The 16,239-nt window shown below is 46.1% G+C and overlaps 1 protein-coding gene across 2 annotated transcripts in view; it reads right to left on the bottom strand.

The window, feature by feature from the left end:
* LOC130017573 (testis-specific Y-encoded protein 3-like) overlaps nucleotides 1–15,984 on the bottom strand; it is a 193,943-nt gene extending 177,959 nt beyond the window's left edge. For both annotated transcript variants that reach the window (XM_056108269.1, XM_056108270.1), the window contains exon 1: nucleotides 15,976–15,984. In XM_056108269.1, the coding sequence (XP_055964244.1) occupies nucleotides 15,976–15,981 (6 nt within the window). In that variant the 5' untranslated portion in view covers nucleotides 15,982–15,984. The remainder of the gene's footprint in view (nucleotides 1–15,975) is intronic.
* Between the last annotated feature and the right edge of the window lie 255 nt (nucleotides 15,985–16,239).

Raw genomic sequence — 16,239 nt, 5'->3', positions numbered from 1 at the left:
GTGCCCGTGCCACGCAGATCAGGGTTTGAAAACCGGCTTTCTAAGAGCTGGATCTTGCTGCGCATGCTCAAAGAGGGTCCCAGGCCCTTGGGGTGTGGTATACCTGTTTGGAATTGGAGTCAATCAGCTTTGTTGCTCAGAGCAGCGCCTCTGTGCCCGTCAAACGCAGATCAGGGGTTTAAAACCGGCTTTCTAGGGGCTGGATCTAGCTGTGCATGCCCAAAGAGGGTCCCAGGCCTTTGCGGGCGGGCTGTACCTGTTTGGAATTTGAGCTTTTCAGCATTGTTGCCCAGAGCTACGCCTCTGTGCCCCTTCCACACAGATCTGGGGTTAAAAACCGGCTTTCTAGGGGCCGGTTCTAGCTGTGCATGCCCAAAGAGGGTCCCAGGACTTTGGGGGCAGGCTGTAACTGTTTGGAATAGGAGCTTTTCAGCTTTGTTGCCCAGAGCAGCGCCTCTGTGCCCGTTCCATTCAGATCAGGGGTTGAAATCCGGCTTTCTACGGGCTGGTTCTAGCTGCGTATGCCAAAAGAGGGTCCAAGGAACTGGGGGGCGGGCTGTACCTGTTTTGAATTGGAGCCTTTCAGCTTTGTTGCCCAGAACTGTTCCTCTGTGCACATCCCATGCATATCAGGGGTTGAAAACCGGCTTTCTAGGGGCTGGTTGTAGCTGTGTATGCCCAAAGAGGGTCCCAGGACCTTGGGGGCGGGATGTACCAGTTTGGAATTGGAGCCGTTCAGCTTTGTTGTCCAGAGCTTCGCCTCTGTGCCCATGCCACTCAGATCAGGGTTTGAAAATCGGCTTTCTAGGACCTGGATCTTGCTGTGCATGCCCAAAGAGGGTACGAGGCCCTTGGGGTGTGGTATACCTGTTTGGAATTGGAGTCATTCAGCTTTGTTGCGCAGAGCTGTGCCTCTGTGCCCGGCACACGCAGATCAGGGGTTTAAAACCGGCTTTCTAGGGGCTGGTTCTAGATGTGTATGCCCAAAGAGGGTCCCAGGACCTTGGGGGCGGGCTGTACCTGTTTGGAATTGGAGCCGTTCAGCTTTGTTGCCCAGAGCTGCGATTCTGTGCCCGTCCAATGCAGATCAGGTGTTGAAAACCAGCTTTCTAGGGGCTGGATCTAGCTGCGCATGCCCAAAGAGGGTCCCAGGCCCTTGGGGTCGGGCTGTACCTATTTGGAATTGGAGCCGTTCAGTTTTGTTGCCCAGAGCTGCGCCTCTTTGCCCGTCCCAAGCAGATCAGGGGTTGAAAACCAGCTTTCTAGGGGCTGGATCTAGCTGCGCATGCCCAAAGAGGGTCCCAGGCCCTTGGGGACGGGCTGTACCTGTTTGGAATTGGAACCATTCAGCTTTGTTGCCCAGAGCTGTGACTCTATGCCCGTCACACGCAGATCAGGGGTTAAAAACTGGATTACTAGGGACTGGATCTAGCTGTGCATGCCCAAAGACGGTCCCAGGTCCTTGGGGGCAGGCTGTATCTATTTGGAATTGGAGCCGTTCAGCTTTGTTGTCCAGAGCTTCGCCTCTGTGCCCGTGCCACGCAGATAAGGGTTTGAAAACCGGCTTTCTAGGAGCTGGATCTTGCTATGCATGCCCAAAGAGGGTCCCAGGCCTTTGGGGGCGGGCTGTACCGGTTTGGAATTTGAGCCCTTCAGCTTTGTTGCCAGAGCTGCGCCTCTGTGCCCCTTCCACACAGATCTGGGGTTGAAAACCGGCTTTCTAGGGGCCGGTTCTAGCTGTGCATGCCCAAAGAGGGTCCCAGGCCGTTGCGGGCGGGCTGTACCTGTTTGGAATTGGAGCTTTTCAGCTTTGTTGCCCAGAACTGCGCCTCTGTGCCCGTTCCACTCAGATCAGGGGTTGAAAACCGGCTTTCTACGGGCTGGTTCTAGCTGCATATGCCGAAAGAGGGTCCAAGGAACTTGGGGGCGGGCTGTACCTGTTTTGAATTGGAGCCTTTCAGCTTTGGTGCCCAGAACTGCACCTCTGTGCACATCCCATGCAGATCAGGGGTTGAAAACCGGCTTTCTCGGGGCTGGTTCTATCTGTGAATGCCCAAAGACGGTCCCAGGCACTTGGGGGCAGGCTGTACCTGTTTGGAATTGAAGCCATTCAGCGTTGTTGCCCATAGCTGTGTCTCTGTGCCCGTCCCACACAGATCAGGGGTTAAAAACCGGCTTACTAGTGGCTGGATCTATCTGAGCATGCCAAAACAGGGTCCCAGGCCCTTGGGGGCGGGCTATACTTGTTTGGAATTGGAGCCGTTCAACATTGTTTCCCAGAGCTGCGCCTCTTTGCTCGTCCCACGCATTTCACGGGTTTGAAACCAGCTTTCTAGGGGCTGGATCTAGCTGCACATGCCTAAAGAGGGTCCCAGGCCATTGGGGGCGGGCTGTTCCTGTTTGGAATTGGAGCCGTTCACCTTTGTTGCACAGAGAAGCGCCTCTTTGCCCTTCCCACGAAGATCAGGGGTTGAAAACCAGCTTTCAAGGATCTGGATCTTGCTACGCATGCCCAAAGAGGGTCCCAGGAACTTGCGGGTGGGCTGTACCTGTTTGGAATTGGAGCCGTTCAGCTTTGTTGCACAGAGAAGCGCCTCTGTGCCCGTCCCACGAAGATCAGGGGTTGCAAACCGGCTTTCTAGGATCTGGATCTAGCTGTGCATGCCCAAAGAGGGTTCCAGGCCCTTGGGGGCGGGCTGTACCTGTTTGGAATTGGAGCCGTTCACCATTGTTGCGCAGAGCTGCGCATCTTTGCCCATCCCACCCAGATCAGGGGTTGAAATCCGGCTTTCTATGGGCTGGATCTTGCTGTGCATGCCCAAAGAGGGTCCCAGGCCCTTGGGGGTGGGCTGTACCTGTTTGGAATTGAAGCCGTTCAGCTTTGTTGCCCAGAGATGCGCCTCTGTGCCCGACACACGCAGATCAGGCGTTAAAAACTGGATTACTAGGGACTGGATCTAGCTGTGCATGCCCAAAGAGGGTCCCAGGCCCTTGGGGGCAGGCTGTTCCTATTTGGAATTGGAGCCGTTCAGCTTTGTTGTCCAGAGCTTCGCCTCTGTGCCCGTGTCACGCAGATCAGGGTTTGAAAACCGGCTTTCTAGGAGCTGGATCTTGCTGCGCATGCCCAAAGAGGGTCCCAGGCCCTTGGGGTGTGGTATACCTGTTTGGAATTGGAGTCATTCAGCTTTGTTGCGCAGAGCTGCGCCTCTGTTCCCGTTCCACGCAGATCAGGGGTTGAAAACCGGCTTTCTACGGGCTGGTTCTAGCTGCATATGCCGAAAGAGGGTCCAAGGAACTTGGGGGCGGGCTGTACCTGTTTTGAATTGGAGCCTTTCAGCTTTGGTGCCCAGAACTGCACCTCTGTGCACATCCCATGCAGATCAGGGGTTGAAAACCGGCTTTCTAGGGGCTGGTTCTAGCTGTGTATGCCCAAATAGGTCCCATGACCTTGGGGGCGGGCTGTACCTGTTTGGTATTGGAGCCGTTCACCTTTGTTGCCCAGAACTGCGCCTCTGTGCCCATCCCATGCAGATTAGGGGTCGAAAACCGGCTTTCTAGGGGCTGGATCTAGCTGCGCATGCCCAAAATGGGTCCCAGGCCCTTGGGGGCGGGCTGTACCTGTTTGGAATTGGAGCCGTTCAGCTTTGTTGCCCAGAGCTGCACCTCTGTGCCCGTCCAATGCAGATCAGGGGTTGAAAACCAGCTTTCTAGGGGCTGGATCTAGCTGCGCATGCCCAAAGAGGGTCCCAGGCCCTTGGGGTCGGGCTGTACCTATTTGGAATTGGAGCCGTTCAGCTTTGTTGCCCAGAGCTGTGCCTCTTTGCCCGTCCCAAGCAGATCAGGGGTTGAAAACCTGCTTTCTAGGGGCTGGATCTAGCTGCGCATGCCCAAAGAGGGTTCCAGGCCCTCGGGCGGGCTGTACCTGTTTGGAATTGGAGCCGTTCAGCTTTGTTGCCCAGAGCTGCGCTCAATAATATATTCATTTGATCTCAGTTTTATGTCACCACTAACATCTTAAGAAACAATGACAGTAATTTAATATGCATACACAGTACACTGGGCCACACAATCATTCACTTCCACAATTTCACTTTATAGATCAAATGTAGGAAGCAAACTTAAGATGAAAGGCAAAAGGAGAGAAAAATAAAGGAAAAAACTACTCACCAATTTCAAAGTTTTTTTATATAAAAAATTAGCAAGATAACACAGTTTTCTTTTGATAACTGTATCCTTGTTTCTCTGATTTAATTGTAGACAAAGGTACACAAGAGAAAGTTATTGACTCATCAGCTTCACTATTTTGCAAGTTCATAAAAATTCAGTAAAAAATAAAGATTCGGAAAGTAAGGACCAGAGAAACCGATCCAGGTTCAATTTGTGGCACCACACTCAGATTCTGAACTTCAGTAATGTCTCCAATTTCCTTTTTTTTTTCGTATGGGTGCTTCTATATGTCTCATCTTCTTATGAGTTTTGTTATTTTTATCTGATATTATTAAATTTTGTTTACAATACTAGAGAAGTGGAATTGTTTTATATGATATAAATCATTTACTATATTATTGATATATTAATTATTTCCAGGAAATAGCAGAGGTCATTTTATGATCAGATTAGTTACCAGTATATGGTCTCCAAGGAACAGTGACTTTAAACCTGGAACCCCCCCTCCAATACTGCAGGGTGGGAGTCCAGGGCACTCCCACTCTGCCAGGGTGGTCCATTGTATTCTTGTGCCCTTTTACTGAACCACGTGGTCTGGTGATTGGCAAGTATTCACTGGTTCAGCTTCCTGGATCTCCTGGAAACTACGTGGAAGAGCCCCAAAATTCTGGGGGAAAAATTAGTTTGCTGTAGTATCTATCTATTACCTGGTTTCCACAGAGTTATCAGTGATGATTTTGAGATTCAAAATAACTACATCGACCTCATCAAAATGTCAAAGACCGTTTTATCACTAGATGGACTTTTAGTCCATCTCATCCTTCCACCATATGTACTGGTATTTGAGTGTCAGGTATTTATCATTATTTGATACTGCATATACCCTCCTACTCTTTCTATAATACCACAGTTGAGTGACATCATCTAGTTTTTGTACATCTTCTCTTCAATTGCTTCACTTAAATGATATCCTGCAGACCCATACAAGTTGCGGCAAACTGTAAGGTTTTATATTTTCCTAGAGCTACATTATATTCCAATATACATATAAGACAAGAATTATTTAAGTCAATTTTTTATAGGTCATTTGGGTTGTTTCCATATCCAGGTATTTATACATCGAGCTGCAATGAACCTAAGTGTGTTCCTATCTTTTTAAATTTCCCCTTGTGCATTTTGGGGATAATTGTCAGAAAGCGGGCTCTTGGGTAAAACTGGAATTCCATTATTACTCTTCAAAAATCCCCATACTGTCTTCCATGAAGTCTAAATCAGAAGAGATTCCAACCAAAAATGAATGTGTATTCCTTTTTAAAGTCATATCCCACCAACACTTGTTTCTAGATTTTTGTTTATCTGCTTGCTTGGGGGCCACACATTGTGATATTGAGAGGTTACTTCTAGCTCTTAGCGCTCAGAAATCACTCCCAGCAGTGTTCAGGGATTCAGGGATATGGGATGCCAGGGATTGAACCTAGACTGGCTGGAATACAGGGTAAACACCCTACTTGCTGTACTATAGCTCTAGATACATGCTATTTTCACTGATAATGAACTCCTTTTTACAGATATAGATGATATATATATATAGAGAGAAATAGATATAGATAGATATGTTGATGATTAGACCGTTCTCTGATGCATGGTGTGCAAATATTGTGGTAGAGTTCATTTTTATTTTAGCCTGCTTCTTTTACTATTTGAAGATACTGCTTATGTCACATTATCCTGAGAAAATGTCTACCCTTTATGAATTCTTACATAAACACAAGATATTAATCTAGTTCCATTTATTATTTGTAGAGCTCTCTAGTTTTCCCAACATCATATCTAAAAGAGGAATTCCTCACTTTGTTCACCCAGTTCATTTGTTTGGGTGTGAAAGGCTGCATTCCAGTGATTCACGGTCCTGATTTCTATGAGTCTACAAGATAATTTAAAGTTAAAAAATGAAATACCTTCACCTTAATCTCTCTCAGAATTCTGTTGACTATTTGGAAAAGTTTATAATTCTATAAATATTTTAGTGGCATTCTATTCAAGTCCTTGAAAAATTCCATCAGCACAGATTTTACTGAATCTGTTATAATACATTGAAAAAGATAATTATCATGATGTTAATCATGTTAGTCAAGGGGAAAGGAGTATTCTCCTGTTTCCTGCCTGATGTCAGCAGAAAATGTGGTTTTCAACATGAAGATGTTTATCTACAGGTTAGCTCAAGTAAACTATGCTAGGGACATGGTACCACCAGCAGGTCAATCCGTGCCTGTGAGGCGAGTGCATCAGAAGCCTGATGGTGCCTTCAGACTTCCAGATACCCCAAAATTGCTGCTGTGTCTTTGGCCAGACTCCAAAAACTTGGATCAAAGTTTACTAAGAAGCAAACGGCCAAAAGTTAGGTATGTGGGAGACACACCCACAAAACACCTCTAGCTCAGCTATATAAATGGAGACATGGCCTCTCTGGTTCCTGATCAAACTGCTTAATGGCCATGATCCCAGAGACTCAGAAACTAATCTCAAAATCCAGCGGCTTTTGGCAGAAATGCATTCAGTCCTTGCAGTAGGTTACTGGCACTGGGCCAACCCAGGTGGGAATAGGTTTCATGCCTTAGCCTGTTCCCCCTGGCGGCCCAATGGCCGCCATCATACAGAGGCCACTCACAGTCAGGTTTGGGCCTGCTCTGACGAGATATGTAGGACCTCACGGGAAGGGGATGGAACTGGCCCTTTCCTCCCGACCTCAATGAGATCCTGAGTCACCACCCTTGAACAGCCTTTCTGGCTCCTGATAAAGGTGCTTAATGACCACGATCCCAGAGACTCAGAAACAAATCTCCAACCTCAGTGGCTTTTAGCAGAAATGCATCCAGACTGTGCAGTAGGTTACTGTCGCCTGGTTACACCAGGGGGAAAAGGGTGTTGTCTGACCACCTGCTCCCCCTTGGTGGTTTGGTGGCTGCCATCCACCAGAGGCCATTGGAGAGTCAGGTTTGAGCCCACAGTGACAGACACGAGGAGCCTCATGGGATGGGGATGAAGCCAGTCCTTCCCCCCACACTCTAATGAGACCCTGAATCGCCACCCACGAACAGCCTCTCTGGCTCCTGATCAAGCTGCTTAACAGTTGTCATTCAAGAGACTCAGAAACAAATCTTGAGACCCAGCGGCTTTTGGCAAATATGTGTCTGGACCCTGCAGTTTGTTACTGTCGCCGTGCCACCCCAGGAGAAAAAAGGTGCTGTTCCTTCGTCTGCTACCCCTTGGACGCTTGGTGGCTGCCATCCTCCAAAGGCCATTGACAGTCAGTTTTGGGCCTGCAGTGACAAGACACGTGGGGCCTCACGTGATGGAGATGGAGCTGCCCTTTACTACCCGTCCCAATGACACCCTGTGTCGCCACCCACAAATGGTCTTTCTGGCTCCTGATCAAGCTGCTTAACAGCAATGATCCTAGAGACTCAGAAACAAATCTTGAAACCCAGCTGCCTTTGGCAGAAAGGTGTCAGATGCCTGAAGTGAGTCACCAGCATTGGGTCAGCCCAGGTGGAAATGTGTTTTGTGACTTGGCCTATTTCCCCTGATGGCCCAGTGGCCGCCACACTCCAGAGGCCACTGGACAGTATGGGCCCTCAGTGACAAGAAACATAGGGTCTCACGGTATGGGTATGGAGCCGGTCCTTTCTTCCCCACCCTGAGACCCCATATTGCCGCACACAAACAGCCTCTATGGCTCCTGATCAAGCTGCTTAATGGCCATGCTCCCGAAGACTCAGAAACAAATCTCAAAACCCAGCAGCTTTTGGCAGAAAAGCGGCTGGACCGCGTAGTAGGTTACTGTCGCTGGGCCACCCCAGGGGGGAAAGGGTATTGTCCCTCCCCCTGCTCTCACTTGGTGGTTCAGCGGCCATCATCCTCCAGAGGCCACAGGAGAGTCAGGTTTGGGACTGCAGTGACGAGACACATGGGACCTCATGGGAAGGAGACTGAGCCAACCTTTTCCTCCCCGTCCCAACAAGACCCCAAGTCGTCTCCCATGAACAACCTTTCTGGCTCCTTATCAAGCCGCTTAATGGCCATGGTCCCAGAGACCCAGCAGCAAATCTCGGAACCCAGCAGGTTTTGGTAGAAAACCCTCCAGATTTAAGTGTTAAAACTTTGGAATTTCAAAATTACGCAGCCACTACTGCACCCATGCTATATCATATGATATTCATAATCAGCAATAGAAAACAAATTGTCTACTATTGCCTTTTCAGCAGATCTAAGTGTTGGGATAAAATCCCAAACAATTATGGTGGGCCTGGTGTCAAAATATTGAATGTGATCAAAGTAGAGAGAGAGTAATGTAGAAATCATCTGCCCCACAGGTAGGGGGAAGGTGTGGGATGGCGGTATACTGGGGCTGTTGTGGGTGGAGATTGTGCACTTGTGAAGGTACAGGTGTTTCATTGTATGACCCAAGACTTAGACCCAAAAACTTTGTAACTCCTCTCACAGTGATCCAATAAATAAAATTATAAAAAATTTTCAAAAAGTAAGGTGGAGGTCATGCCCAATTCAATCATCTAATCAGTGGCTAAATATATAGCAGTACTCCTACATAAAAAAGTAAACTATGCTACTCATTCATTACTTAGATACCTTTTTAGTTATGTTTTGTTTCATAAGTTTTCTGAACACTAAATGGTAATAGAAAAAAAGGAGGAAATAAAGAGGTATATAAAGGTCAGCTTGACCAAATTTGAAAAATGTCTCCCCTGCTCATGGAAAAATATACATCCCAAAATGAATCACATACAGAATCCTGTAAGATCCCACTGAAAAAGGACACCTTGGAGCTCAAACGGTTTTACTTTAGCAGGGAACACCATAGGAATAATCATTTCTATGACTGAATAAAAATTCAAAGAGCAGAAGCTTTCCCTCTGAAGCAGAGACTTATCTGGAGCAGTGACCAACATCCTGGAATAACTCCGAGGTGTGAAGATATACGGAACATTACCCAGACAACATCAGACAGCTTGTTCAAAACTAATCTGACACCCAAATCTACAATTTTATTCTTAAAATTCTGGAATGCTAGACAAAAGGCCTTCCAGGACAAAAATATCTGTGTACTTGAATCAGGGGCAAGCTTCAAATAGGTAGCCTCAGAAAAATTTGTTCACTGTGATCCAGTCAAGACAGAGGTTATGTTCTGTGTCTGTGACGTTTTGAATTTCTTAAGAATCCCTTCCCCCGCAGGTTCGAATTCCTCCTGGCAGAGGACCCATCCATTGTTGCACTGAACAATAGAAAACGTCAATTCAGGTCTCAGGATGCTGCCAAATTTAAAAACACCTTGATGATAACTATCATTCATTGTTACCTGGCAATTTTGCAGGTCCTGTAAACACAGCAATAAGTTTGGGTTCCACAATACCTTGCACAGGCACCATGTTGGGTGCGTGATTTTTTAACAAGAAAGAGTTATCATTCAGACGTTTTCTCTGTCACTGATACACCTCAAACTAGACCAGAACGTGGTCTACAAATTCCCCTTCCTTCCTACAGTTGATCTATAAAATGAAATTGTGGTAGTGAATGTTCATGTGGCCCAGTGCACTCTATATGCTTACTAAATTTCTTCCACTGTTGTTTTCTTACATTCTATTGAAAATAGAATAAATTAAAAAAATTTTAAATTATTAAACAAAGCATTTTAATATTTAATCATCTAATATTTGTTAATTATTTTGAAAATATATTAAAATTATTTCAATTTAGTTAAAAGTAATTAGCTGCAAATTAGAAAGCACAGCTAAAAGACCGATCAACACCAACCGACCATTTTACCATTTCTTTTCTTTTTATTCAAAGAAATTCCATGTATAGTTGTTTTTTTTTAATTCTCATTACAAATTACGTATGATTTTAATAATTCAATTCCCATTTCCCTAAAACAAAAAAATTTAAATTAGCATTCTTCAAAGTGATATTTTCATATACTTATCAATCATTATACTGTTTTTCATAATTCAGATTCAGAAATGCACAATTCATATTTAAAACAAAATAGAAGGGGTATGGTGTCACCAGCAGGTCAATCTGTACCTGTGAAGCGAGTGCATCAGAAGCCTGATGGTGACTTCAGACTTCCAAACACCCCAAAATTGCGGCTGTCCCTTTGGCCAGACCCCCCAAAACTGCGGCAAATTTACCAAGAAAGTAAATGGCCTAAAGGTAGGCATGTGGGAGACACACCCACCAACCACTACTGGCTCAGCTATATAATTGGAGGCATGGCCTCTCTGGCTCCTAAATGAACTGCTTAATGACCATGATCCCAAAGACTCAGAAACAAATCTCGAAACCCAACAGCTTCTGGCAGAAATGCGTCCAATTCTGACAGTAGGTTACAGGCGCTGGGCCACCTAAGGTGGGAAAAGGTTTTGTGCCTTGGCGTGTTCCCCCTGGTGGCCCAGTGGCCACCATCCTCCAGAAGCCACTAGACAGTAAGGTTTGGCCCCGCAGTGATGAGACACGTGGGGCCTCACAGGATGGGGGTGGAGCCGTCCCTTTCCTCCCCGTCCCAACTAGACCCTGAGTCGCTGGCCACGAATGGCCTCTATGGCTCCTGATCAAACTGCTTAACCGCCATCATCCCAGATACTCAGAAACAAATCTAGAAACCCAGCGGCTTTTGGCAGAAATTCGTCCGGATCCCACAGAAGAATAATGTCGTCGAGCCACCCCAGGAAAAAGGGTGCTGTCCCTCTGCCTGCTCCCCCTTGGCAGCTCAGTGGCCGCCATCTTCCTGAGGCCATTGAAGAATCAGGTTTGGGCCTGCAGTGACGAGACATGGTGGGCCTCACGGGATGGGTGTGGAGCCAGCCATTTCTCTCTCACTACAATGAGACCCTGAGTAACCACCCACTAATGGCCTCTCTGGCTCCTAATCAAGCTGCTTAAATGGCCATGATCCGAGAGACTCAGAAACAAATCTGAAACCCAGCAGCTTTTGGCAGAAATGTGTCCGGACCATGCAGTCAGCTACTATCGCCGGGACACCCCGGGGGGGGAAGGGTGCTATCCCTCCACCTGCTCCCCCCTTGGTGGTTCAGTGGCAAAATTCTGCCAGAGGCCATTGGAGAGTCAGGTTTGGGTGACAAGAGATGTGGGGCCTCACTGGATGGGAGTGGAGACGGCCCTTTCCTCCCGGTCTCAATGGGACCCCGAGTAGCTGCCCACGAATGGCCTTTCTCACTCCTGATCAAACTGATTAACGGCCAGGATCCAAGAGACTCAGGAAGAAATCTTGGAACCCACCAGGTTTTGGCAGAAATCCCTCCAGATTTACTTGTTAAAATTTTGGAATTTCAAAACCGTGCAGCCACTAATGCAGTCACGTGACATCATATGTTATTCATAACCAGCAATAGAAAACAAATTGTCTACTGTTGCCCTTTCAGCAGATCTAGCGTTGGGATAAAATCCCAAATAATAATGGTGGATCTGGTGTTAAAATATTGAATGCAATCAAAGTATAGAGAAAGTAATGTGGAAATCATCTGCCTCACAGGTAGGGGGAGGGCATGGGATAGGAGTATATTGGGGTTTTTGGATGTGAAGAATGGGTACTGGTGAAGGTACAGGTGTTTCATTGTATGACCGCAACTTAAACCTGAAAGCTTTGTTAACTACTCTCATGATGATTCAATAAATAAAATTATAAAAACTGGGAAAAAAGAGAAAAAAGTAAGGTTGATTTCATGCTCAATTCAATCAGTAATTAGTGGCTGAATAAGTAGCAGTATTCCTACATAAATAAATAAATAAAATAGAATTTGCCTAATTTTCTACTTTTTGTAGTCTAAAATGAAGGCATTCAAAATTTCAGAACATGGCATGTCTTGATCACGTAAATAGTTCAGTAATAAGAGAATTAAAATAACTGAAATGTGCAGCGTAACTTAACACATAATTCAGGCACTAAAACTAAATTAAGTATTTAATATAATTTTAAGCTTCCTTCACCGGTCTCATTTCAAATTCTACAGCTCATACTTATTTTTATTTCAACATACTACCTTCCTAGCTGTTTTTTTTTTCTGGAGAAATGTGACATCATGGCTTACAAAGTTGTTCATAATACACTTGTTCCAAGAATTCAATGTTCCACCAACACCAATCCCACCACCAGATGTTACCATCATTCCACCACTATCCCCAGGTTTCCACCCACACTCCAAAACCCGCCCCTTCCTTAATGGCACAAAATAATTTACTTTACAGTGCATGTTAAAACAAAATGGTAAACGGAATTATCAAAAAATCTTTCAAGTAAAATTTGTGAAAATCTTTGTGTCTATAATGGTGTTATTAAAGTCATTATCTGAAGGATTTACTGAGCTGTTACTGTATACTGTAGTTAGCTGAGCCTTCTGAATTACTGTTTATATTTCAGAGCTTAGTTGGCTTCTATGATACTTTTCTATCCCACTTGGTGTGCTCCAACTGGGATGTCAGGTGTCATGCAGCTCCAGGGACTGCAGACCTGGTTACTCTCTTTGATTCGTTCCAAGATTCGCAGTGAAACTGTAGGACTAGGCTATTTTTATGTGACACAGCATGCAGGATCCAGGTGTGGCTGCCGGGGCTTTTGAAAATTAACTGGGGTTAGAGGGAGGTTGACAACTTCAAAGACTATCTAGAGTCATGCTAAGCCAGTGTACCTGGGAGTTTTATCAGCTTGACATCTCCTGCAAGGTTAGTCTTCTTCTAGTTTTTTAAGAACAAGAAAATACCTGAGATTTATTTCGTATGCGGTATCTTAAAAATAGAACATTTCCTCACTACTATCAGCAGTGAGGAGTAGGATACAAACTAACACAGAGCTGAGTTGCACTGTCTCTGGCTCAACGCAGTTTTAAAATGTTAAAACATTATTTCCATTCAGGAGAGATAAAATGTAATATAAGTAAAGGCTTTATCACCTTAGGAGTTAGGATATAGTAAAGAATGGGTTATAAAGTTCATCTACCAAATAACATAATGTAGTTATATAAGAATATAGTAAAAAATAATAAAGATACAGCAGAGAATTGGTTATAAACTTCATGTACCAATTATTCAATGCATCCGTACCAAGTGGAAAATAATGCAGACAACTAAATGCAGAAGTTCTATCCAGGTAAAAGAAACATTTTCTATTTATCAAAAACTTTTTCTGGGGCTGGTACGATAGTACAGTGGGCAGGGCATTTGCCTTGCACGCGGCTGACCCAGGTCTGATTCCCAGCATCACATATGGTCCCCTGAGCACCAACAGAAGTAATTCCTGAGTGTAGAGCCAGGAGTAAATCCTGAGTATTCCTAAGTATGACCCAAAAAAACAAAAAAATAAGTAAATAAATAAAATTAAAAAAAAACTTTTTCTATTTCTGACCTATCAAAAAGAGAACAAAGATGAAGTATTGGGAGAGAGAGCTGGTTGGTGGATGTCCTCTCCCTTCGAGAGAGGGTACCCTGACTTCCCGTAATACTTGACTTGGTGGAGCAGCAGCAGAAAAGAAGACTTTTTAAAAACGAGCTGTGATAAAATCAATCACAATAAAGTTGAGTCGCTGCGAACCACATTTACTGAGCAACAGTGATCCAATCGAGATACTAGTGCCCTGCCCCTCCCCAATCCAAGTTAGGCAGAAGTACATGTGGTATTCAGAGCCAGCAGCCACTGGCCACTTGTTTATCTCCCCTTCCATATTCTGTAAGACCCAGAACTTCATCATCTCTGGGTCCTAGACTGAACTCTCATCCCGGCAGCCTGGCTACCCTCACACATTAGGTCAAAAGCCCAATATAATAGGCCCAACTCCAAACAACACCCTCACTCCCCCCGGCACATTCATAAAAATGGAGGTAAGCATAAGAAACAATACAATCCCAATATAAAAATAACAGTTCAGGCCAAAGAACACGTTCACTGAATCAGTACAAGAGGTGCCACACAAGGTATACAAGAGCACCAAGGAGAAAAGTACATCCTTGAAAGGAAAAGGAGAGAACACTATCCACTAAGCACTCCCAGAGTACTCCTTGAGAGTGAGGAGGGAGAGGGGATAACTGGTAGTGTACTGGAAGGTACCATCTGCAATCCTCCACAGGGACCATGGGAAAACAGCACAGAATTACCCTTCCCCCAACCACATGAGAATTGAAGATCAGCACCCTGAAGCCTAAACAAGGAATGCCAAGATGCATGAGCTGTCTAATAAAGAACTGAGAGATGAAAAAGTGAGGGTGTTCAATGAGCTCAAAGAAACAGTGGAATTCAATAAAATACAGGAGGATATGAGAGAAACCGTACAAGAGACAGCTAGCATGATACAGGAGGAAATGGGAGCAGAAATAAGAAAACTACAAACGTAAGTGTCATTCATAAAATAGTAGATGAAATAATAAAAAAAAACAGTGAGTGTCCTCAACAATGTCGGTCATCCTCAGCATCACTCAAGCATCAGTAATGGTAATGATGGTAATGAGCCAGTACATTATTTCTGTGCCAGTATCTAACACCTGAGTGGGCCACATGCAAGCCAAGGCCACTACCCATTGTACTATTTTGGCAACTCCCAATTTTTTTTTGTTTGTTTTTGGTTTTTTGGATCACACCCAACGACCCACAGGAGTTACTCCTGGTTTGTGCACTCAGGAATCACTCCGGGTGCTCGGGGTACCACGTGAGATGCTGTGAATGGAACCTGGGTCTGCGGTGCAAGGCAAATGCCCTGCCCTCTGTGCTATTTCTCCAGCCCCACTCCTGATTTGTTTTGAATAGACTGTACTGACTACAAACGCTTGGCGTAAAACTACGAATGTGACATTCTGAAATCACGATTCATTCAGAAGAGTGAAAAGGTGAAAAAAATTAAAATAAAAGTAAGAAGATGAACTAAAAGTAGCTCAAGGTCTTAAGTATTTGGGAGTGAAGCAACTGATCATTAAAATAAAACATATTAACAATATTGTAACAATTTTAGCAAAACCACATTCAAAATCAAAAGAGTAAGACTCGAGTTTTGAACGAAAAAATTGATCGCTTCATTAAAATGCTCAACAGAAGAAACTTTAGTTTTTTGTACACTATTTACGCAAAACAGACCACAGAAGCATTAACAGCAAACCTACACAAGCAAAATCAAAAAGGTCCAAATAACCCCACAGAAAGGAAAAAAACCAAAACGCTCATCTCTGAAACTTAATGATAAGAGCATTAAAAATTGCCTGCCTAAGACCGTATTTGAAAGGAGCACATTAAGCAACAATGAAGATTTCCTGGGCCCTGCGGGGAGCGCAAACCCACCGAAAGGAGTGTGGTTGAGGGAATCGGGAACCTGCGGAGCCGACGAATTAGGCTTGGCTTGGCCGAGAACAGGGCAGGTCACGCAGCCCGCCCTGCCCCTGCCCCTGCCCGGGCGTGCCTACCTGCTCCACCTGGTGCCTCAGCTGGAGCTGCGAATGCCCTGAGCGAAATTCCTAGAGCTTGCGTCCCGGGCCGCGTGCGGACTGGGGTGGGGGGTGAAGAGAGGGTGCTGCGACCCAGGCGCCCCAGCCACTGGGCGCCACCCAGCCGGGCCCGCCCCGGCCCGCGGAGCCCTGGCCCAAAGGCCGACCCAGTGATCAGCAGCCCGCAGGAGCCTCAAGGCCGCTCCACCCCGGAGCCCCCGAAGCCTGCCTGCCGCCCCTCGCTGCTCCTGCACTCCGCCCCCACGGCGATCCCCTGACGCCGTTTCTGACTGCTTCCCCGGGCCCAGGAGCGACCTCCATCCTCGCACACTCCATCCTCGCACATCCCTGAACGGCCAAGCTCTGCGGTGGACCTGCTGACGCTTCCAACATCAGGTGCCGCAACAGCACCTCCCGCGAGGAATACAGACCGCACGCGCGGTCCTCGGCGCATGCGCCCGCACACGCACGTCTCTCACCGTCCACCCACACACGCACACACACTTACACGCAGTCCCGTCAGCCCCTCCGCAGACTGCTCACGCACTGCGGAGACTGTTCACGTGAGCGTTTCTTGGT

The sequence above is a fragment of the Sorex fumeus genome, unplaced genomic scaffold (genome assembly GCF_029834395.1).
Source record: "Sorex fumeus unplaced genomic scaffold, SorFum_2.1 ptg000200l, whole genome shotgun sequence".
NCBI classification, from domain to species: domain Eukaryota; kingdom Metazoa; phylum Chordata; class Mammalia; order Eulipotyphla; family Soricidae; genus Sorex; species Sorex fumeus.
Note: the sequence above shows the minus strand (reverse complement) of the source record. Positions and strands in the feature narration are given on the sequence as shown.